At 47.8% G+C, this 22,092-nt stretch overlaps 1 protein-coding gene, 1 long non-coding RNA gene and 1 pseudogene across 4 annotated transcripts in view; 1 reads left to right on the top strand and 2 right to left on the bottom strand.

Moving 5' to 3' along the window:
• The window catches only part of LOC138428974 (uncharacterized), a 34,267-nt gene extending 25,498 nt beyond the window's left edge, over nt 1-8,769 (bottom strand). Inside the window, exons 1-3 of one of the 2 annotated variants that reach the window (XR_011252639.1) lie at nt 8,579-8,645; nt 6,881-7,158; nt 1,444-1,527 (exon numbers count right to left, since the gene is read on the bottom strand). This is a non-coding gene — a long non-coding RNA (uncharacterized lncRNA). Of the gene's footprint in view, nt 1-1,443; nt 1,528-6,880; nt 7,159-8,578 lie in introns of both variants that reach the window. The other variant, XR_011252638.1, reaches the window with a different exon arrangement.
• Nucleotides 7,748-22,092, top strand: part of ZC3H7A (zinc finger CCCH-type containing 7A) — a 38,049-nt gene continuing 23,704 nt past the window's right edge. Inside the window, exons 1-3 of one of the 2 annotated variants that reach the window (XM_069569970.1) lie at nt 7,748-8,115; nt 19,140-19,241; nt 20,063-20,102. In XM_069569970.1, coding sequence (XP_069426071.1) covers nt 19,174-19,241; nt 20,063-20,102 — 108 coding nt within the window. In that variant the 5' untranslated portion in view covers nt 7,748-8,115; nt 19,140-19,173. Of the gene's footprint in view, nt 8,116-18,747; nt 19,055-19,139; nt 19,242-20,062; nt 20,103-22,092 lie in introns of those variants that run through there. The other variant, XM_069569971.1, reaches the window with a different exon arrangement.
• On the bottom strand, nt 16,318-17,448 carry LOC138429746 (large ribosomal subunit protein eL43-like; annotated as a pseudogene).

Here is a 22,092-nt window from a genome sequence, read left to right as displayed (position 1 = left end):
GACCTAGTTAGATTTTGTTCTAGAAAACAAATGAGATTTAAGCCCATCCTATAATAAATTTGTGTGGAATATATGGATTCTGGGGGGTTGCAGAGAAGGCAATGACACCCTACTCCAGTATTCTTGTTTGGAAAATCCCATGGATGGAGGAGCCTGGTGGGCTGCAGTCCATGGGATCGCAAAGTCGGACACGACTGAGCAACTTCACTTTCACTTTTCACTTTCATGCATTGGAGAAGGAAATGGCAACCCACTCCGGTATTCTTGCCTGGAGAATCCCAGGGACAGAAGAGCCTGGTGGGCTGCCGTCTCTGGGGTCGCACAGGGTCAGACACGACTGAAGCGACTTAGCAGCAGCAGCAGCAGGATATACAGACACACACACACACACACGCATGTTCCTAGAAACATCTTTTCTAATGACAACACAGGCCTTAAATAGCATGCCTGAAGGACCGACGCTGAATGATAGGGAGCAGAGTCGGCTCGGGTTTGTTTGTTTTTTTTTTAAATTGATATTTAAAATTTATAGCACAACCAGATGACTATGATTCAGATTTAGAGTTTATTCACATTTATTCCTTTTTTGCAAACGTCTTTAAAAATACATTAATTAAAATTTTTGCTATAAATCAGTCTAGAGCAGCAGATGTAGATTTGTGCTAAGTACATTTTATAACAACTTCACAGAAGGGGAAAATGGCTTTGGACATGTTGTTGGAAACATTCATGTGGTTACTCAAGGGAGAATTTGTACATTTTTTATATTTATGGCTTCTGCAGTTTCTTAATAAGCCTTGGCACCCTGCCAAAGGCTATAAAAGACTGAGTAAAATTTATGATCCTTGAGCATGTTTAAAAAAAAAAAAGCACTCTATTGTAGATTAGTTGGATTAAAGGAGCCTGCCAGCCATTTCCTTTAATTGAAGCAGTAAGTACCTTTTAAACTGCAGTGTCAGTGGTAAGTTTTCTTCTGATTTCATGTTAATCCTCCTCATGTACACATGTCCTGAGAATTTCACATGTTAAAAGACAGATCACGTTCGCTTAACCTGTGCTTTAGGTGCATCATAGGGGCTTCACAGACGGCTCGGTGGTAAAGAACCCACCTGCCAGTGCAGGAGACTCGAGTTCAATCCCGGGGTTTGGAAGAGCCCCTGGAGGAGGAAATGGCAACCCGCTCCAATATTCCTGCCTGAAAAATCCCACGGACAGAGGAACCTGGCAGACTACAGTTCATGCGGTCACAAGGAGTCTGACATGACTATGAGACTTAGCACCCACGCCCAGGGTCCCTGTGGCCTTGCCTGTTCTAATTGTCTATTTCCCAAGCCCACATCTTGGAGCATCTTCAAATAGCAAGTATAATTTTAAGCATCTTGAGTGTAGGAATTCTGACTGTAGGTTTTGGAATTCAGCACACTGAATGTAGTTGGCACTTACATTTGTTGAACAGATGAATGGAGCTCCCTGGATCCCATCCACTATTCCAGAAGGACCATTTCCAGGTGGTTTGAGTTCCAGAGGCTGGAGGCAGTAGAAAGCATGGGCAGGATTAATCAGTGGATGGGGGAGGAAAAGTCAGCTGGGAATAGGTATGGAGGGGAAGACAGAACACATGGAAAGGGGACCCTTGTACTCCCAGCTTTGGGGCAGAAAGAAGTAGGGGAAAGAATTGAAAATAATTCCTGCTGTGAAGACAGCACTCCTGGATTTCTCCTGATCCTTCATCCCCCAAAGCTACTATTAATAGGAACTGGAGCAATTCTTTTTTAAATGTTAAATGTGTCTCCCCACATAAAAGAAAGGAACTGTGTGATACATTGTAGCACCAAACTTAGTATCAAGTCCAGGCTGAGAATCACAGGAACATAATTTGGAGGCAGAAATCTGCTTTCCCACCACCGTATCCTTTTGGGGGAACTCCGAAGAATTCCTGGAAAAAAATGCTGACAAGTAAAACATAAAGTCTTTCATCTTATTCCCCCAATTATTTATCTATCTGCTTCTTTTATTTTCTTGGATAATTAGGGCTCTTTTGCTTTATACTGGGCTTCCCTGATGGCTCAGATGGTAAAAAATCTGCCTGCAACGCAGAAGACCTGGCTTCGATCCCTGAGTCGGGATGTCTCCTCACCTGCACTTAGTCACACATGTAAGTTGATGTACAGGCCACCAGCCCATGGGTGGAGGTTTTAGCAAGCTATCTTCAAAGCTGAGTAACATAAGGTAAGTACCAAGAGAAAGTGGAGAGGAAGCACATGCCTAATCCATATAATACCTACAAAGCCAAATAAAGGAATCCAGTTTATACTTTTTGTATCTTTCTTATATTTTAGCACTTCATCAAAGCAGAATGTGGAAGAAGTATAGTCCCAGTGATTTACTGGGATTACTCAGTTCATATGACTATTCAAGAAGGAATATAATAATATTACATTTTAAAAAATGCTGAACATGTAGGTTCCAGCACAGGTTCCCATAGGAGCACTGACATAATTCGTGCGTGTGGCTTGTTGAAGTATCACGTGGTCATTTAGCAAACATTTAACATGCGCTTTTCCTGTTCTGAGTCACCATAAAATTGAAGGTTTTCCTTTTCTGGAACACATATATCAATTGGTGCTTTCAAACTGTGGCACTGGAGAAGACTCTTTGAGAGTTCCTTGGGCAGCAAGGAGATCAAACCAGTCAATCCTAAAGGAAATCAGCCCTGAATATTCATTGGAAGGACTGATGCTGAAGCTGCAGTATTTTGGCCACCTGATGCAAAGAGCTGACTCATTGGAAAAGACCTTAATGTTGGGAAACATTGAGGGCAAGAGGAGAAAGGGGCATCAGAGGATGAGATGGTTGGATGGCATCACAGACTCAATGGACATGAGTTTGAGCAAACTCAGAGAGGTAGTGAAGGACAGAGAAGCCTGGTGTGCTGCAGTTCACGGGTTCGCAAAGAGTCGGACGCGACTTAGTGACTAAACAACAAATACAATACTTGCAAACAGATCACTTCTATTTTCATTCTTATTTGAGCTTGGCCCTGTGGTGAATCCATTTCTGTAGATAATACATTGATAACAGCCTCAAAATAGTGGTTTTATCTCTGAGATGGTGGGTCTATCTTTAAATCATTAAAAAAAAATTTTTTTTTTTATGTGGACCATAAAGTCTTTACAGAAGACTTTACAGTCTTTTAAAGTCTTTACAGAATATGTTACAATATGACTTCTGCTTTATGTTTTTGTTTCTGTTTTATGTTTTTGCTCAGATCTGTTTTAGGGTTTTGATTCTTGGCCAAGAGGCATGCGGGATCTTAGCACCTGGACCAGGGATCAAACCCACACCCCCCGCACTGGAAGGTGAAGTCAAGAAGTCCCCTGAGGTTCTATTTTCAAGCCAGTGAGTCAAGCAGTTTTCCGCTTCAGGATACCTAAGAGATCTGTCACCCTTCCATCATGCCCCCCTCAGGAACAGTTTTTCCAAATGTAGGGGGACTAAGGAGCACGCTTCATGGTGTCTGGGGGTGGGGCCCGGTGCAAGTGCCCCTCCCCACCTCCAAGATTATGGTGGCAAGTTTATTCATTAGTCAACACCCTGAGGGAAATGTAACTGCTAATTATTGACCATTCTCTGTGCCAGGCGCCTTATGTACACATTATTTCATCCTCACCATGAGAGAGGGATTATTAGCCACATGTTAAGACAATGAGCTCAGGACTGAGATGTAAGAAACGGGCCCCAGGCCATCCATATGGGTAAGGAGCGTGTTGGGATTTAATCCTTGCTTCCCAAACTCCAAGTTCCCTCCCCCCTGTGCTATCTCCTACTAACCAACTGCTTGTATCTTAGATGTTCACTGTCTCAGTTTGTACCTGCTGCTTTCACAAAATAACCATAGATTGGGTGGCTTAAACAAGAAACATTTTTTTTTTCCCCTCACAGATATGAAAGCTGGGAAACCCAAGATCAAGATGACAACTGATCTGACATGTGTGGTGAGACCCTCGTCCCGGCTTGCAGACAGCTGTCTTCTCCTTGTGTCCAAACGATGGGGAGAGAAATCATTTCCCTCATGCCTCTTTTATAAGGGCACTAATCCTGTTCATAATGGCTGCACCCTCGTGACCTGATCACCTCCCAAAGGCCCACCTTCTAATATCGGGGGTTTGGATTTCTAATATATGAACTTAAGAGAGGGGACACAAATATTCATGCCACAACATTCACTTCGTATTTATTTGGAGGAATTTGAGTGAGAGAGAATCGTGTTTATAATGATATGAACACCTTTTTTTTTTCCTTTGGAGGGGACTTAGGATGTGACTATAAAACAAAACCCACTTTTGCCATGTGTGCATGGCAGCTGCAGCCAAGAATCTTCAGGAACTTTATACACAAAACAGAGCCATCACTAATGTTACTGCCGGGATGCAGGAGCTGCTGGCCAGAGATCCCCACCAAGAACTCACTCCCACGTTTCCAGATGAGTGCTAGAAGATGAGGTTCTTAAACTAAGACTCCTAATTTGGTGCCCTGCTGAACGGAAAAACCAAGGCAACCAAAAATAGACATATACTGACTCCTTATACAGTTGAGAATTTTGACAGGATAACATGCAGAGGAGTGGAGAATTCAAGGTAGGTGGGAAGACTGGGATCACAAACTAATGCAACACCCCCTGGCAGAAATAAAACCCATCTAAAAAGAACAGGCCAAATAAAATAAAAAAGTAAATAAATAAAATAAAAGGAACAGGCCTTGGGACTTCCCTGGTGCTCCAGTGGTTAAGAATCCACCTTGCAATGCAGGGGTTCGATCCCTGGTTGGGGAACTAAGATCCCATAAGACACAGAGCAACTTAGCCCATGCACCACAACCGCTGAGCCTGCGTACCAAAGTGAAAGATCCTGCATGCAGAAACTAAGACCCGGAATGATCAAATAAATAAAATAGATTAATTAAAAAAAGAACAGGCCTGGTTTGCCTTCTCTTGCTTAGTAGAATACACAGTTCTGGTCATAAGAACTCTCCCATAGACAGATGAGAAAAATGTGGAGATCATCGTGCATGATCTGGACGGGCTCTCTGTCACCACAAGGCACTTACAAGGGAAAGCAGAAAGCAGGAGAGTCAGAGAAGACCTGGCATCAGAGGCAGAGCTGGGGAGATGAGTCCTGAGGAAGGCTTCCCTAATCTTTGCTGGTTTTGAAGATGACGGGAGGTACCACGAGCGAAGGGAGGCTGCAGCCCCCAAAAGATGAGAAAGGCAAGAGAACAGTCTTTTCTGGAGCCTCCAGAAGGAATCAGCCCTGTCCATACCTTGATTTTAGCCCAGAGACCCACTATCAGACCACCGGAACTGTAAGATAGTAAATATGCATTATCTTAAGGCACTAAGTTTGTGGTGATCTGCTACAGCAACCAGAGGCAACTCATACAATCCCATCGAGTTTTCTCTTGTACTGGCAAAATGATGTCCATCTTCATGTAGCTTTACAACACCTTTCAGAGCCTGGCCTTTGCTCATATCCTGTCTAAACTTCCTGGAACCCCACTCAGGTGTCTGTGGTCTAGCCACTCTGACCTTTAAGCATCTTCTTCTCTTTTTTTTTTTTGCTTGATCAACATGTGGGATCTTAGTTCCCTGACCAGGGATGGAACCTGTACTCCCTGCACTGGAAGTGCAGAGTCTTAACCACTGGACCACCAGGGAAGCCCCCTTTCAGCATCTTCCGACTTAAGTCTCCTCTCTCTCCATGCACCCCTGCAGCCAGTTACCTCTTGCTCATCCTGCAGACTTTAGCTCCTAGTTACCTGGGGACATTCATTTGAGAAAAATTTATAGATCGCTAGCACTGTTCTAGGGGCTGGGAATAGAGAACAGAGCAGGAAGAGTTTCTGCTGTCCTACAGGGGAGGAGGAAGACCACAAACAAGAACCCAAGTGATTAAGCAAAGCCATTCCAGAGAGTGCTGAGACAATGGGCAATTTCAGGTGACTGTCAGGGAAGGACTCTCCAAGAGAAGACGTCTGAGCTGAGACCTGACTGATGAACAGAATCCCTTCTTCAGACGGTCAGCTCTCCTTGAACGTTTCTGTCACAGTGCTTACCTGATGTTACAGACTGAATTGTGTCCCCTCCAAATTCATATGTTGAAGCTTTAACTCCTGACATGACTGTATCTGGAGACAGGGCCTTCGAGGAGGTAATTAAGCTTAAATGAAGTCATAAGGGTGGGGCCCTAAGCCAATATGATAGGTGTCTTCCTAGGAAGAGAAAGGCTTGTACACAGAGGAAAGACCACGTGAAGACACAGAGAGAAGGCGGCCCTCTGCCGGCCAAGCAGACAGTTCCAGTGAGAAACTAACCCTGCCAACACCCTGATCTTGGACTTCCAGCCTCCAGAACTCTGGGAAAATGCATTCTTGTTTAAGCCTCCAGGTTGGCTGGTATCTTGTTACAGCAGCCTGAGCTAGTACACCAGGTTTATCAACTGACATCACCCAGACCACTGCCAGAGCCACCCAGCAGTCTCCCGGTTCCCCATCTTGCTCCTCCTCCGACGCCCAGTCTCAGCACACTAGTCCTAGAGAACTTCTTGAAATGCAGATCATATCGTGTCACTCCTAATTCAGACTCAGTAGTGCCATGCAGAACAAGCTCCAAATTCCAAACAGTGGCCCGCTTCGGTTACTCAGACGTGTCTGCCCTCAAACAAACCTCCTGCTCCCCAGACACCAAGCTCCAGTCTCCCGGTTTTTGCACTTGACCCTCCTTCTGCCCGAGAGTACCTTCCTCAGCTCTGCAGACTATCACCTTCGCAGAGGCGTCCCTCCCCTCTATTTTAAATGAAGCTCATCGCAGTCTCTCAATCCAGACCTGAGTCTCCTGGCTTTTCACCGCCCAGAAAGATCTTTTCTGCGTCTTGGTGGGTTCCCACTGCCACTCATTATCATCCCATTATGGGGTAGGGACCCTGCCTTGTCCACCGCCATAGCCCCGAGCACCGCTGGCTGTTGAAAATACAGGTGGATGGGGGACTTCCCTGGTGGTCCAAAGGTCCAAAGACTTAGGCCTTCCAACGCAGGGGCTTCAGGTTCCAACCCTGGTCGGGGCGGGGTGGGGGTGGGGTACAAAGATCCCAACATGCCTTGAAGCTGAAAAAGCAAAACATAAACATTGTAACAAATCCAAGACTTTTTAAAAAGGTCCACTTCACCAGGATAGGGGGGTTAGCCATTAAAGAGTTTTCGATTGCTGACGGCAGATTAATAATAAAGTGATGCTCTGGTGGAGGAAAAAAAAAGGTGCACATAAAAAAAAATCTTAAAAAAAGCAACAAGAAAATACAAGTAGATGAGGCGGCACTGGAAGGAGGGGAGCCAGGCCCTCTACCCGTCCATATCAGAGCCGCCACTGAGTTCCGTGCTCTTCCTCCTCTGCAGGAAAGAGGACAACAACGATGTCCACAGGCTCCAAACAGTTCACAAGCCAGAGAGTAAGGAGCATCAGCTAAGGACTTGCTAAATAAACAGTGTCTCGAGGAAGGCACCTTCCGACACCCGAAACGAGGTCAGTTCCCTGTGAGACGCTGTTCTAACTCCTAGCTCTTCTACTCCGGGGCCGCGCGACCCAGAAAAATACACGCCCGGCGAGCATCCATTTGAACCGCACGCCCACCCCCAATCGGTTCCCAAGACCGCTGCTTCCGGGAGCCGCGCGGCCCCTCCACTGGCTCCGCCCCGCGGCCGCAGCCAGGCAAGGACCGCGCGCCAGCTTCGGGGGCGGCCCCGGAGGCCGGGGCCGAGGGTCGCCGCCTCCCGGTGCCGCCGCCGCCGCCCGGCCCGACGTGGCGCCGCCACCGCCCCCGGCGCCGACGCTCGCGGGCGCAGCCAATGGCGGCGTCTCCCGGGCGGCGGGCGCGGCCTCCGGCCGCCAGAGGGCGCCGCGCGGAGGCCGAGGAGCCGCCGCCACCAGCGCCGCCGCTGCCGCCGCCGGGTCGCCGCGGAGGGAAGCTACGAGCGAGCGCCCAGGCCGCCGCCGCCGCCGCCGCCGCCGCCGTCGCCTGCTCACCGCGCGCCGCTGCCCGCCCGCCGGCGCGGCCGTCCCCGCAGGTAGGTGCGCGCCGCCCGCCCGCCGGCCCGCGCGCCGCCCGGCCCCCGCCCGCCGCCGCCTCGTGCTCGCGCGCGGCCGGTAACGGACACGGGCGGGGGAGGGGCGCGCTCTCGGCCGCCCCGCGGCGGAACGGCGGCCCCGGGGGCGCGGGGCTCGGCCACAAAGGGCGCGCGGCCCCGGCGCAGGGGCGGCCCAAGCGCGCGCCGCCGCCTGGGCCCCTGCGGGCGCGCCGACGGGGGCGGGCGGGTCCCGGTGCCTCCCTCCCTGGGGGGCGGCGGGCGGGGGCGCGTCTCCGCCAAGTGGGGCGCAGGGGCGCCGCCGCGCGCCCCATTCCCGCATGCGTTTCGGCTGACAAAACACCCCGTCTCTGGTTAACTAAAAAATATATATATGTATATATTTTCCCGTACTATTTTTGTCTGTTTGGTGATCGAGGACCCCCACCCCCCACCAATCCAGTACCTTGGTTTTGGGGGCGGGAAAGATGTTCGCGGGGCGCCTGGCTCGTTAATTTCGGGTCACTCTCTTCGCCCCTCCCACCCCCCTGTTAATTTTTTTGTTTTGCACGGAGCTCACGTCTAGGACGTGCACGAATGGTTTCCTGTCTTTATTGTGGACACCGAGACGGCCCGGGCTGGAGGTTTCTCGTCCCCACCCTTAAAGAATGAAGACCTGTCAGTTCCCATTAGCGTGAATTTCCTGTCGGGGACGGTCACTGCAGGGGTGTGGTCCAGCTGGAAAGCTCTGGCTGGTCCCGAGAGGTCGCGCCTGCACCCTGATTGGGTGAAATTTTCGGGACTTGGGTCTTTCCCCCCAACCCCGTCCTCCGATACGTAGTTAGGTATTTTAAAGGCCAACGTCCGCCTGAAGTTCGTGTGAGCTGCCTCCGGAAGGTGGCCGCTGACCGCCGGAGCGGTTGCAATGTGGCTTGACCTACTAGAGATTCCCTCTTCGGTGAAAGAAACACACCTGATTCTAAATCACTTAGGAGAAAACAGTAAAGCACCCCCATTCGTCATTTTTTTCCTGCTTAAATCATACAGGTTGAGATGATGTTTCGAACATACTGGGTTAACTTAAATACATTCTTAATGTCACTGGTTTCATTTTGCTCTCTCTTAACATGGCTACTTGAAAATTTAAAATTAGATATGTGACTGGCATTATATTTCTATTGGACAGCGTTCAGCCAGAGCTTCGGAAGGGGGCAGGGGTGATTAGGAGCCTGTGCCATCTGCTTATTTTTTTCTGATTCTGTGATGGCATGTGGCCTCCTTCTCTACTAGGCTCTCAAGGAATCCCCTGCCTCTTCCCTCTCACCCTCAGCTGGACTGCCCAGCTGATTGCTTAATGAGGATCTTGTCCTAATTTGCAGAATAATTCAAATTAGTGGAGGGAATTTTCTTTGCTGAAAAAACGGTTTCCGTCTGCTGTCTACAGGAGTCTGCAGATAGTTTCACTCAGAATCAGACCTTGAGCTATCGAAGCTGAATATTTTTTGGGGGGGTGGGGTGTATGTTTGTGTGTGTGTGTGTGTAATGCAAAGCACATGTTGATTTTCAGGTCCTCTGACACCTAAATGCCTTCCTTCAAGTTCTTTCTTGGGTGCTCATCACACACCGAGCTACACTCTTTTCCCTTCCCACTTGTTAGATACTGTTAGTTTTTACCAGTACAAGTGGTGGTTGTCAATGATACTGTCCCCTAATTCTTCATTTTGACCAACTGTAAAGCTTGTCAGTTTGGGAGGGTTAAATCAATGTTAAGTAGGAGAGAATCAATTAGTATAGAATCTTAAGTCCAGTAATGGTGACAGTGACTCTTGGAGAGTTGTGAGCATGCCAGTAAAGGACAAGGTGGAACAGAAGGTGTCTGTATTCTTTGCCTTGGTTACTCTAGAATGACTTTCAAGAGAAAGTATAATGTGGGGAGATTTGATTTCCAGATAATATCTTGAAGTGTGTGTGTGTTAGTGAAAATACTTTTTCTCCAGAATCAGGATTGAAAGTGAAATTTGTGTTTTCTAAAGTGTGAAATGTTTACAAATCATCAGAAAAACTTTAGATAGTATTTTTCGGGTGGAGAAATAAGAAAATGTTCATCCAGAAGTTTAAAATGTATACTTGTTCCAAATGTCAGTTTAAAAAATTTAATTCACATACACGCACACACACAATAGAAGCATATTAAGTGAGGTGAAAATTTCCTTTGATGCAAAGAAACAGGGTCATTTATCCTTACCAGGTCTTGCCCAAATAAGTTTGCTTTTTAATTTTGTTATGAGTTTAGCGATGTGTTGTTTTTAGTTAACTAATTACTATTAATTTCACATACTGTGACGCCTTGGGAACCAGATAATTAATACAGTAAAAGGCAGAAATTTTTCTGTTGCACAAATGAGAAAGTGGAACCTTTGTATTTTATTAGAATATGTGAGTCTGGAGCAGGGTAGTAATCTGGCAGTTCAGCACACCTCTGTAGTCCTGGGCATGCCACTGACCCAGGGCCTGGGTGCCCCTGGGCAAGCTGTCTGCAAGATTTTTTGTCTTTCTTGTCCATTCCTCCCATACAGGATTCCTGTGTCAGGCAAGATGTTCCCAGGGCCTTAGGAGGCCTGGGCTCCGGAAGGGCCACCTGGCACATGTTATATCTGAGAGATCTGAGAGCAAGTTCAAAGTGAACAGCTGGGGGGGTGGGGTGGGAGAGGGGTTAGGGGAGGAGTAAAAGTGTGAAATTGCCTCCCTGATGTTGCTTAGTGCAGCCTTCATCTTGGGGCTTTCATTTTCAGTAGAAGGGGCAAACTGCCTCATAAGTGTATCCAGGAGGAGATTTCCCTGTTCCAAGAAGGTGCCAGAACATCTATAATGAGGTTCCCTCCCTGGGTTTGTGGTCTCTGTGGGATGTAATGTGTCCACCCGCTTCTGTAAGTGTTGCAAGCCGGAATGACAGGGAACAGTTACTTTAGCTACTTTGTGTGTTGTTTGGGCCCTGACCCAGAGAGGCTTGAGTCTGAGGACTGCATTGATTACAAGCTGATGATTATAATTTTTCACTTGCAGCTTAGGAATGCCTTTTAAGGCAAAAATTCAGGCACTGTGCTGCACATTCCCTGGGGTACCTTCTCTGGTCCTGTGTGAGGATGTCTTGGAAGTACGGCTGTTTAATAACATTTACTCCTCTTTCTAAACACATGATGTCGTGGGCGGAGCGTATTTCCACTCGCCACTTGGCCCTGGAGTGCTGTCCTAAAATTCCCTGTGTCCATACCATCGACCCCCTCTGCTTCTCTGAGTTGCTTTAAATTTCATCCCTTGCCGACGTCACCCTGTATGCCTGAGTGTGCAGAGGGCTGTATTTATTCGGTTCCTCTTGAGTGGCACTGAAGTGCCCACCTGTCTGCGGCAGCTGCGTGTGTCTTTCAGAGCCCAGCCCCGGAGCCCTCAGAGCCACGCTGGCCCTCCTGGCAGAGCTCCTCGGATGGGAATTCAGGCCCGGGGCCAGCCCGGGCGGCTGGGCCGCTTTCTGGCTGGGCCGCTTTCTGGCTGGGCCGCTTTCTGGCTGTGCGATAGTGGCCCGGCCGCATCACCTCTCTGTGCTTCAGCTTCTTCTCAGTACCTGCCTCTCAGAATTCTTAGGATTGATGATTTCACCCTCATAAAGCACTTGGAACAATGTCTGGCATCCAGCCAGAGCCGTCAGTGATGGCTGTGATTTTTGCCTCTGCCATATATTGTAGTCACATTTCGCTTCCTTGGTGTCTTCTGATAATGGACACTGGTTCCCAAAGTTACTATGAAAGGCCAGAATTTCACAGTTTTGCATTTCATGGTTTAGTTATAGCTTTGTGCTAGGCTTCGACTAGTGGGTGTCACCTCACAGGCACAGAATAAATATATAAGGAATTATACCGGAGAGCCAGGGTGCCTTGCCTTCTGTGAAGCTTCAGGGTGAGTAAGGAACTTAAAGTCAGCTGCTTCCAGAGAGGTGATGTATGTTCCCGTTTACAGTTCAGCTAATTCATGAATTGTCGTTGGTCAGTGGCTCCCTTGTGTCCGACTCTTCTGGCCCCCTGGACTGCAGCACTCCAGGCTCCCCGTCCTCCACCATCTCCCAGGGTTTGCTCAGACTCTGTAATTGAGTTTCTCGCTGATTTTGTTTATTTATTTTTACAGTTCAAAGCTCCGCCCCCCCCTCACCCTCCCACCACTTCCTTTCCGTTTAAGGAGAAGAGGGTGTGGCTGACTGGCTTTTCCCCTGTTGGTGATGTGTGAACTCCTTCAGGAGTGACTTAGGGGTTCAGGTTTTTCCTCTGTTGGTCCGGTTGATTCCCACCCTGTTGATTCACTCCCTTGTTTGCTCCCTGAGGACGTGGGGTCCCCGTCAGCCAGCCCCACTGGCGTCCGGTCACTTCCTCTTTGGCCCCGTCCTTTGGTTTCTCACGCCTGCCTTGACTGAACCGCTGTCCCAGGGACTTTGAATGGAGTGTCCTCTTTACACTTGGCCACTTCATTCATTCTTCGCTTGGGTTGTCATTGACCTGGACCCAGGGAGTGTGAGGTGATCGCATCCAAGAAAGACAGGGGGTGTCCTGGCAGGGAGTGATGAGGGCGACAGCCTCTAAAGCTGACCCTGAAGCCCAGACTCAGGGCTGAGAGGAGCCAGCTCAGGGCAGATCTGAGAAGGGTGTCGTGGGCAGAGGGAACTGCATGCATGAGCTCCCGGAAGCGTGGAGCCCTTGACTCACCCCAGGGACCCACAGGAAGAGGAACAGCGTGACCCGGGCCGGGTGAGGGCGGCGTCTCCGTCAGGAGTCTAGATTTGGTTCTGGGTGCTGGGGGGACGCCAGCAGAGGAGTTTAAGCAGGACTGTAATACCCAACTTGTGTTTTTAAAGAGCATTCCTTTCAGTGTAGTGTAGGGACGGGGTGGGGGAGGGACAGTGGTGAGCTCGGGGGCCCAGAGCAGAGGTTGGTGGGGAGGGAATTGCGACACCCCCCTGTGACTGGGACCGGGGTGGCACAGGAGGCCTGACACGCTCAGATTTGGGGTGCCCGGCATGTATTTTTGACAGTGTCACCGACAGATGCTTTGTGGGTAGATTAGTTGGATGTGGTGAGAGAAAGGTTTCTGGTTTGAGCAGTTGGCCAGGAGGTGATTTCAGTACTGAGAAGGGCAGAGTTAGGCTTGAGAGGAGGAGGGTATAACATTAGGGGCCTTCCAGTTAGACATGCTGAGTAAAGGTCACACACTGGCCCAGAATTTTCTATGGGTCTTATGTCAGTGTAGGATAGATGGCCTTTTTGTAAATGGCATTTGGACAACTAGTAGCTATTTGAGAGGGAATATGTATGTATGTGTGTATATATATATATATATATATATATATCACTCCTTAGAGTAAACTGGTGGATCCGGTTTAAGGAAAAGAAAATATATTTTTTTAATGAATCCGTGAGACTACTAGACGAAAACATGGAGAGTTATTTCGTAATCTCAGAGTGGTGCAGGCATTCCTTTCTTTCTTTAAATCATTTTACTTCTTTATTTATTTTGTCAGTGCTGGGTTTTCGCTGCTGCTAGGGCTCTTCTCTAGTTGCAGCGAGCAGGGGCGACGCTGGTTGCGGGGCATGGCCTTCTCGTTGCGGTGGCTTTTGTTGCAGAGCCCGGGCTCGAAGGTGTGCGGGCTTCAATAACTGTGGCATGTGGGCTCAGTAGTTGTGGCACACGGGCTTAGTTGTTCCGTGGCCTGTGGGATCTTCCCAGATCAGGGACCAAACCCTTGTCGCCTGCCTGACAGGCATTCTTAACTACTGAGCTGTCAGGGGAAGCCCAGGCATTTCTGAGTATGTCAAAATCCAGAAGCCATAAAAGAAAGTATTGAGCTACTGAAAAATAAGACTTTTGCTGTCAAAAAGTACTATAACCAACATCAAAAGTTTGACATCACGTTGGGGAAAATAATAATAACATCACAAAGAACTGCTTTCCTCAACACATAAAGAACTTCCATGAATCAAAACAGCTCAGCCTGGAAGAAAAATGCACGAAGGAAATGAAACAGCAGTTCACAGAAAAGGAAGTACAGACGGCTCTTAAATCTTAAAAGATGTTCAGCCTCACTGACGATAGGAAGACTAAAACAAACAAAGCCCCAGCCACAGTTGTCACACTGTCATCTCCCTGATGGCAGTGGAAACGTCCAGTAATTTCTTGTGCACTGGTGATGGGTAGGGTCATTTGGTAAAACTCGGCAGTAGTTGGCAAAATAAAGAAATACACCTACCCTTCATTCTTTGGAAATTCTTTGAAGATATGTGCATATGAAATGTCCTGTGTACCTGGTGAACTTTTAAAGACTGGAAACAACCACAGTGTCCTAGGGGCCTGGTCACGTTCCGGTGCAGCCGTATCACGGAGCCCGCTGCAGGGCTGTTCACGCAGCTTGATGTGTGCTGACGTGGACTGACCTTCAAGACGCGGTGCCAAGTCAAGAAAAGTAAGGTGCAGACACATGTTAGGAGCCCTGGTTTGTATAAAAAATAGCGTAGCCACAGGATATTTTTAACTTTTTATTTTGAAATAATTACATACTCAGAGGACACTGCGAAAGTCATATATTGACTCCCACAAACCCTTCGTCTGCTTCCCCCAGTTGTGCCGTCTTGCCTACCTGAAGTGCCGTAGCCAAGCCCGGAAACTGACACCTGTATAACGCTGTTAACCAGACTACAGACCTTACTCAGCTCTTCACTCACGTGTGTGTGTGTTTCTGGGCAGTTTTATCCCACGTGTAGATTCAGGTAACCACCTCTGTAGTCCAGGCACAGCTTTGTTCACAGAGTGTCTTTGTCAGGATGCCTAACAGATCTGTGTCAATGATGTTCCATTGATTGATTGCCCTCAGAGGGCACCCAAGCGGCTGAATGATCGGGCTGTGAAGGCGACGTTCCTTTTCACTCTCATGGTATTTTAAAGCCCTGCTTTCTGAACAGTGGGTGGCATCTGGACATCCAAGTAGAACTACCAGGTAGAAGGTTATCTGCGAGCTCTGCTAGGGGATGGACACGGGGCATTGTCGGGCCCTCGAGAATGTTTCACATCTGGGTGGGGCAGGGGGTTCCCGAGGGGAGAGGGTGGGGGGGACACAGGGAGAGGGGTTCTGGTGCCCCCAGGGCCCTCACGTTTAGAGGTCAGCTGGAGGTGAAGCCCCCCGCCCCCGCACTTGGAGGAGGGAAGAGACTCCTGTCATGTGCTGCTGAATTTGAAGAGAAATGGTTGTTGGATTAACTTTATCAAGTTCTCCTTCACTTTAAAACTGAGGCAGGGTTCTGTTGACTGGATCCCGAAATAAGATGGTGTGGAAAGCCTTTATTGTTTTATTTTAAAGTGAGATGTTGGGGGAGGCTTCATTTCACAGGTAAAACTATGGTGGGAAAAAGGCCGAACAGTGATTGCCCTGGGTGCAGGGTAGGGGAAGACCGGCTGGAGAAGGGGCCCGAGGGAACTTCCTGGAGTAAAGGCAGTGGCGTGTCTCAAGACCAGGGTCTGGGTTACACAAATGTATCATTTGTCAAAACCTGCCTTAACGTATTTGCATTTTACCTTAAAAACTGCAAACAGCTGTTGAACTCCACATTATGCTGAGGTGTTTCACGTTGAGTTATAATTGATGTCTGCCGCTCACTTTGCAGTTTACAAAATTGTGTTGGTGGATGGACGGAGGGTGGGCAGCCGTCATTAAGGATGGGCAGATGTAATACATATACCAAAATATTCATTGTAAGATATAGGTAGTATAGAGGTATATGAATTCATGGTAAAAAAAAAAATTTGTGTGTGTGTGTGTATAAAATTTTTCATAACAAAATTTAGGCGAGAATTCTACAGAACACGGAACGCTGTGTCATATGATATTTAAATGTCACCTCATGCTCTGTTCGCCGATTTTTAAACACGTGAAAGTGGCATGGCGTTTCCTGCTGTTAAGAATCTACATCTTACTTTCTCTTAATCACTTGCTTGAGTCGTCAGCTCTTTCTCTGCTGCCCTTTGTCCTTAAGAGGCCAGGGTTCAAGGTTTTTGAGCACTTCCTGGGGAAGCAGCTCTAAGGCTCTTATCTTGGCGGATTATCCTAACCCCAGAGTCCCTTCTGAGTCCACAGATTTGCTTTTTTTGTTGTTGTTACATAAATGAGCCCGTTTATTATAGGCTAGGCAACATTGTCAAATGGTGGTGCTTCTCCTGGTCCTTCAGTTCCTTTGGGCTTCTTTCTGATGCAGCCTTGACTGTGATGGCAGAGGTGGGGGTGAAGGTCCAGGCGCCACCAGCTGCTGTTCTCACACAGGAACCTCAGTGCCAAGTGCCCATGGCTCGTCTCTTCTTCTTGGTTTTGCTGCAGAAGGAGCAGATGTGCTTGGCATGCTGGCTGGTTTCAGTTTTCCTCACCATTTTCCTGGGGGAGGCATCATAACAGGTCCCGTGTTTGCCCATGATTCTGACCTCCTTGGTGCATTTCGCCAGGTGGCCGCCACCTAGGTCCGAGCCCAAGAGTCAGATTTACTTTTCAAGTGAACCTCAAACTAATTCCACAGCTCACCAGGCAAGGGTGGGGAGAGGCCCATGGTTCACTGAAGGAGAGGAGAGGCTTCTTGCCTGCAGCTTCTTTTCTTCCATCCCAGTCACTCTGGCCTGACCACCCTGGGCCTCCAAGTGCAGCCCTGGGTGCCTTGAGCTCCAAGGTTCTGACTCGGCCTTAAGTTAAAGGAGAGAAAACTCGAGTGGCCCCGGAAGGGCTCAGAAGCCACATAGGCTTCTTTGAATACTTTCTTTTTCCAGTGGTCATTTATTCACAAGATTAAAAAAAAATTTTTTTTTAAAGGCTTGCTGTGAAGAGACTCTGTCTTACCCTCTCCCAGCCCCCAGGTTTCTCTCACTGCTGTTGCTTCTGTGAATCCATCTGGAGCTATCTTGTGTATGGCTCGTGCTCAGTGGCCTCAGTCGTGTCCGACTCTTCGTGACCCCATGGACTGTAGCCCGCCAGGCTCCTCTGTCCATGGCGTTTCCCAGGCAAGGATACTGAAGTGGGTTGCTATTCCTTCTCCAGGGGATCTTCCCGACCCAGGGATTACACCCATGTTTCTGGCATTGCAGGTGGATTCTTTACAGCTAAGCTACCAGGGAAGCATGAAGGTTGTTGAGGATGTAGAGTAAAAGTTCTCATCCCAAGGGAAAAAAAAAGTGTTTATATTCTTTCAATTTTGTGTTTATATGAAGTGATGGATGTTCGCTAAGCCTGTTACGGTGATCATTTCGTGAGGTTTTTATGTCGATCATTGTGTTTTACACCTTACCCTTACACAGTGCTGTATTCAATAAAACTGAAAGGGGGAAGAAAAGAAAAAAGCCTCAGCACCAGTTCCCAGGTTTCAGGGCACTCCAGCCTCCATCCCACGCTACACTTGGAAACCCTTGCGCAACACATGGTGAGCAGTAATGAAACTAAAGCAGTTCCACTGTGTATACTTGAAACATGGGTGCAGATCCACAGTTTTTGTGACATGATGTCCTCTTAGAATTGACTCTCAGGAGTCCTCGTCCAAGGGTGACTGTGTGGACCCCCCAACCCCTTCCCACCCCACTGGGGAGCATCTAACAATATCTGGAGATACTGGTGTGCCGCATCTGAGGGGAGGAGTGCTGCTGGGACTTAGTGGACAGAGGGCAGGAAGCTGCTAGCATCCCACGGCACACAGGACAGCTCTTCACGCTAGAGTTTGTTGTTGTTATTTAGTCTCTAAGTCTCGTCAGACTCTTTGCGACCCTGTCCTTCACTATCTCCCAGAGTTTGCTCAAATTCATGTCTGTTGAGTTGGTGATGCCATCTAACCATCTCATCCTCTTTCATCCTCTTCTCCTTTTGCCTTCAATCTTTCCCAGCATCAGGGTCTTTCCCAACGAGTCAGCTCTTCACATCCGACCAGAGTAGTGGAGCTTCAGCGTCAGCATCAGTCCCACCCGTGAATATTCAGGGTTGATTTCCTTTAGGATTGATTGGTTTGATCTCCTTGTAGTCCAGAGGACTCGCAAGAGTCTTCTCCAACACCACAGTTCAAAGGCGTCAGTTCTTCGGTGCTCAGCCTTCTTTATGGTCCAACTCTCACATCTATGCATGACTACTAGAAAATCATCGCTTTGACTATATGGAACTTTGTAGGCAAAGTGATGTCTCTGCTTTTTAATATGCTCTCTGGCTCTGTCACAGCTTGCCTCCCCGAATGGCTGAGACTGAGTGACCCTAGTTTAGGACACTGAGAGGTGACGTTTTATCCCGTTTCTTTTCTCTGTGGTTCTCCTGTAGCTTTCTGGAAAATACTGCATGAACAATGGCCAGTCAGGGTAAATACCCCCGGTGTTGACATCAACCTGAGTTACAGTTAAGGTAAACCCTTACCATCTAGAAAATTTCAATTAAAGTAACTTCACTTAGATCCTCATTCTATCAGTTGTATCAACAAGGATTGTTTCAAAAGTCTGTGTAACAAAGTACGGATCAGGCTTAGACTGCTCACAAGGAAGTCAAAATCCCTTGGAGGCAAGCGGATATGAAACCTTTTTGCTCCTGGAAGGTTTCCAGAAGCAAAACAAGGCCAGGACTGTTCTCACGGCTGCTTCCGCGTGCGTAGAGACAGGCCAGAAACAAAACCTGCAGTTGAAGGAGGAGGGTAGATGAGAGGGGGAGAGAGAGGTAACTTGTGCGTGGGGATTGTTTAGGAGGCGCCTGCCGAATCTGCCCGGTGGTTCAATGTGGAGCAGGCAGAATGTGGACACCCTCTGCTCAAGGCGCACGAGACAGCGGGGACCACTGACCCAGCTCAGGTGGTGTCCTCGGCCTCAAAGACCCTAGTCAAGCCGGAGGATATGGATGCGTCCGCAGTTAATTGTGCGACATGACCTTGATCCTGAGTGTTTTAATTGGGGTCCAGGAGCCCCGTGCCTTGTGTAACTTGTTGCCTGTTTCTTTCCAGATTTCTCGTTTAGAAAGTGGATGTGTGGGATAACATGTCCAGTGTGTCCGAGGAGAGAAGAAAAAGGCAGCAGAACATTAAAGAAGGACTACAGTTTATACAGTAAGGGCTCCCTGCACGCCTCTGTCTTCGCCACGTAGCACTCCCTTTTTGCTGTGGCTCTGGATGTGGGGGGGGGGTAGGAGCACTCCCTTTTTGCTGTGGCTCTGGATGTAGGGGGGGGTCGGACACTTTTAGTCCTATTCACCTGGGTTAGAAATCAGATATTTTTGTCCCAGCAATGCTTTCTGCTCCCGGAACATCAGTCCCTTTGTGTTCCGAGGTGGATCTTGCCGTCACTGATATTTCAGGGTTAAAATCCTGACATATCTCCCAAAATGTTCGACGGAGGAATTTGAACCTAGTTTCACTCTGATGAGGGAAAGTCAACATCGGTCAGCACCCAGGCCTTTTGTGGCCACACTCCTTCTGTTGAGAAGCCCGGCCTCAACTGGCCTTCGGGACGCACGTCAGCGACAGGACCACAGCCCGGGTGGCCGTGTCCAGGCAGAAAGGCTTCTTTGTCCCTCCTGGGAAGGGGATATTCTTTCCCTCTGTTCTGCAGTGAATTGGAACAAGTAGAACTAGTGGTTCTGTACTATTTTAAAACTTTTTCGGCATTTGAAGAATTAGGCCCTCTGTTAGTAGAAGTAGGTTTGGAAGGTAAATGTTACCCTAAAGAAAATACAAAAGAATAGTTTTAGATTTTTTTTTTTTTGTGACTGCAGTTATATGTGAATCATGCTCATAGAGGACAAGTAGGTCTTTCAAATGTGCTTTGAACCAGTGATGAGCTAATGAGAAGCCCAGTTTTAGGGTCACTCCTGGATGAACCAATCCTGACAGGGACCTGATCAGCAAAATTAACTGGTTTCTTCTCTTAGGTCACCGCTGTCGTATCCAGGATCACAGGAACAATATGCGGTAAGGAAAAGATCTGTTTGAAAGTAGCCTATGAACTGTCACATGTAGACTGGCTTGGCAAACCCCAGTGCGGCCCTCTGTTTTTGTGAATAAAGTTTTATTGGAACACAGCCATGCTCACTTGCTGGTGTGTTATCTGGCTGCTTTCATGGCATGGTTGAGAGAGACCGAATGGATCACAAAGCCTCAAATCCTTACTGTCTGGGTATTTACAGGAAAAGTTTGTCAACTCATGTAAATAAGACAAGGTTAGTTTCTTCTGGCATCCTTGGACAGTTGTATTTTCTTTCCTCTGTTAATGTCTTTTTGAAGTAATTTCTTTGAGTCCCTTGACAGTTACTTTTAGCCTTTCATTTCAGGAAGAATGAGAGGGACAGATTATGATTGAGAGGGACAGAGTATCTTCTGGTTTCTCTTTAGCAGAGAAATTGTCACAGTAAAAGGGTGACTTGGTAATCAAATGAAAGAGCTGGAGATGAATCTAGTTTGAGAGAAAGCCCAGTTGACTAGGCCTGGAACTAAAGATTGCCTCATCTCTGCATACCGTTAGTTCCCCGTGGCTTTGTGTCTCTGCGGGTTTTGGTGTTTCTGAACGTCATTCCTTTCTCTCTGCCTCCCTCCCTCTCTGTTCATTTCAGCCTCTTCCTTCCTTTTCTCCAAATAGACGTAGAACTGTAAAGTATGAGAGCTAGCAGTCATGTGGAGCAGTCCTTTGATTTTACAGACAGGTACTCAGGGCCCAGAGAGGGGAATCAGCCTGTCTCTCAAGTCACCTCAGTCATTAAAGATTGATCTGGACAGTTTCCTTTGTCACTTTCGTCAGCTTAGACGTGAATTCACGAAACGAGATGAAGAGCCGTATGTTTATGTGCCCCTTGATAGGAAAGGATTACTTATTTAATTTATTTTGGGAGCTGTACTGGGTCTTCATTGCGGTGCACAGACTCTCTAGTTGAGGTGCACAAGCTCAGTTGCTCCGAGGCATGTGGGATCTAGTTCCATGACCAGGGATCGAACTGCTGTCCCCTTCATTGGAAGGCAGTTTCTTAACCACTGGGCCAACAGGGAAGTCCCAGAAAGAGACTTCTAAAATCTTAAAGCAATGATAGCAATCCTGAAGGAAACTTAAAGAACTTTTGCCCCTACCAAAAGAACATGTGTACTAAAAGCAATAAAAAAAAGATTTGACATCCCCTGGAAGAAAATCTATGACCAACCTAGACAACATATTAAAAAGCAGCAACATTACTTTGCTGACACAGGTCCGTCTAGTCGAAGCTATGGTTTTTCCAGTAGTCTTGTATGGTTGTGAGAGTTGGACCGTAAAGAAAGCTGAGCACCGAAGAATTGATGCTTTTGAACTGTGGTGTTGGAGAAGACTCTTGAGAGTCCCCTGGACTGTAAGGAGATCAAACCAGTCAGTCCTAAAGGAAATCAGTCCTGAATATTCATTGGAAGGACTGATGCTGAAGCTGAAACTCCAATACTTTGGCCACTTGATGCGAAGAGCTGACTCATTGGAAAAGACCCTGATGCTGGGAAAAATTGAAGGCAGGAGAAGGGGATGACAGAGGATGAGATGGTTGGATGGCATCACCGATTCTATGGACATGAGTTTGAGCAAGCTCTGGGAGTTGGTGATGGACAGGGAGGCCTGGCGTGCTGCAGTCCATGGGGTTACAAAGAGTCGGACACGACTGAGAGACTGAACTGAACTGAACCCCCTAAATCAGTAAGCCACCTGAACATTTACAAAAGAAGAAATACAAATGGTCCATTAAAATGTGGAGAAGTTAAAAAAAAAAAAATGTGGAGAAGTTCAGCCTTGCTGGTAATCAGATATGCAAATAAGTAAAGGATACCATTTTTCCTCTAGAAATTGGTAGATTTTATGTGTGCGTGCTCACGCACGTGTGTACACACGTTGGCAGGGGTGCATTCAAGCAAGCCACTATATGCATTCGTCGTTACTGCCTTTTTTCGAAAACAA

The sequence above is a fragment of the Ovis canadensis genome, chromosome 24 (genome assembly GCF_042477335.2).
Source record: "Ovis canadensis isolate MfBH-ARS-UI-01 breed Bighorn chromosome 24, ARS-UI_OviCan_v2, whole genome shotgun sequence".
In the NCBI taxonomy this organism is placed as follows: Eukaryota; Metazoa; Chordata; class Mammalia; order Artiodactyla; family Bovidae; genus Ovis; species Ovis canadensis.
This window is presented reverse-complemented; position numbering and strand designations above follow the sequence as displayed.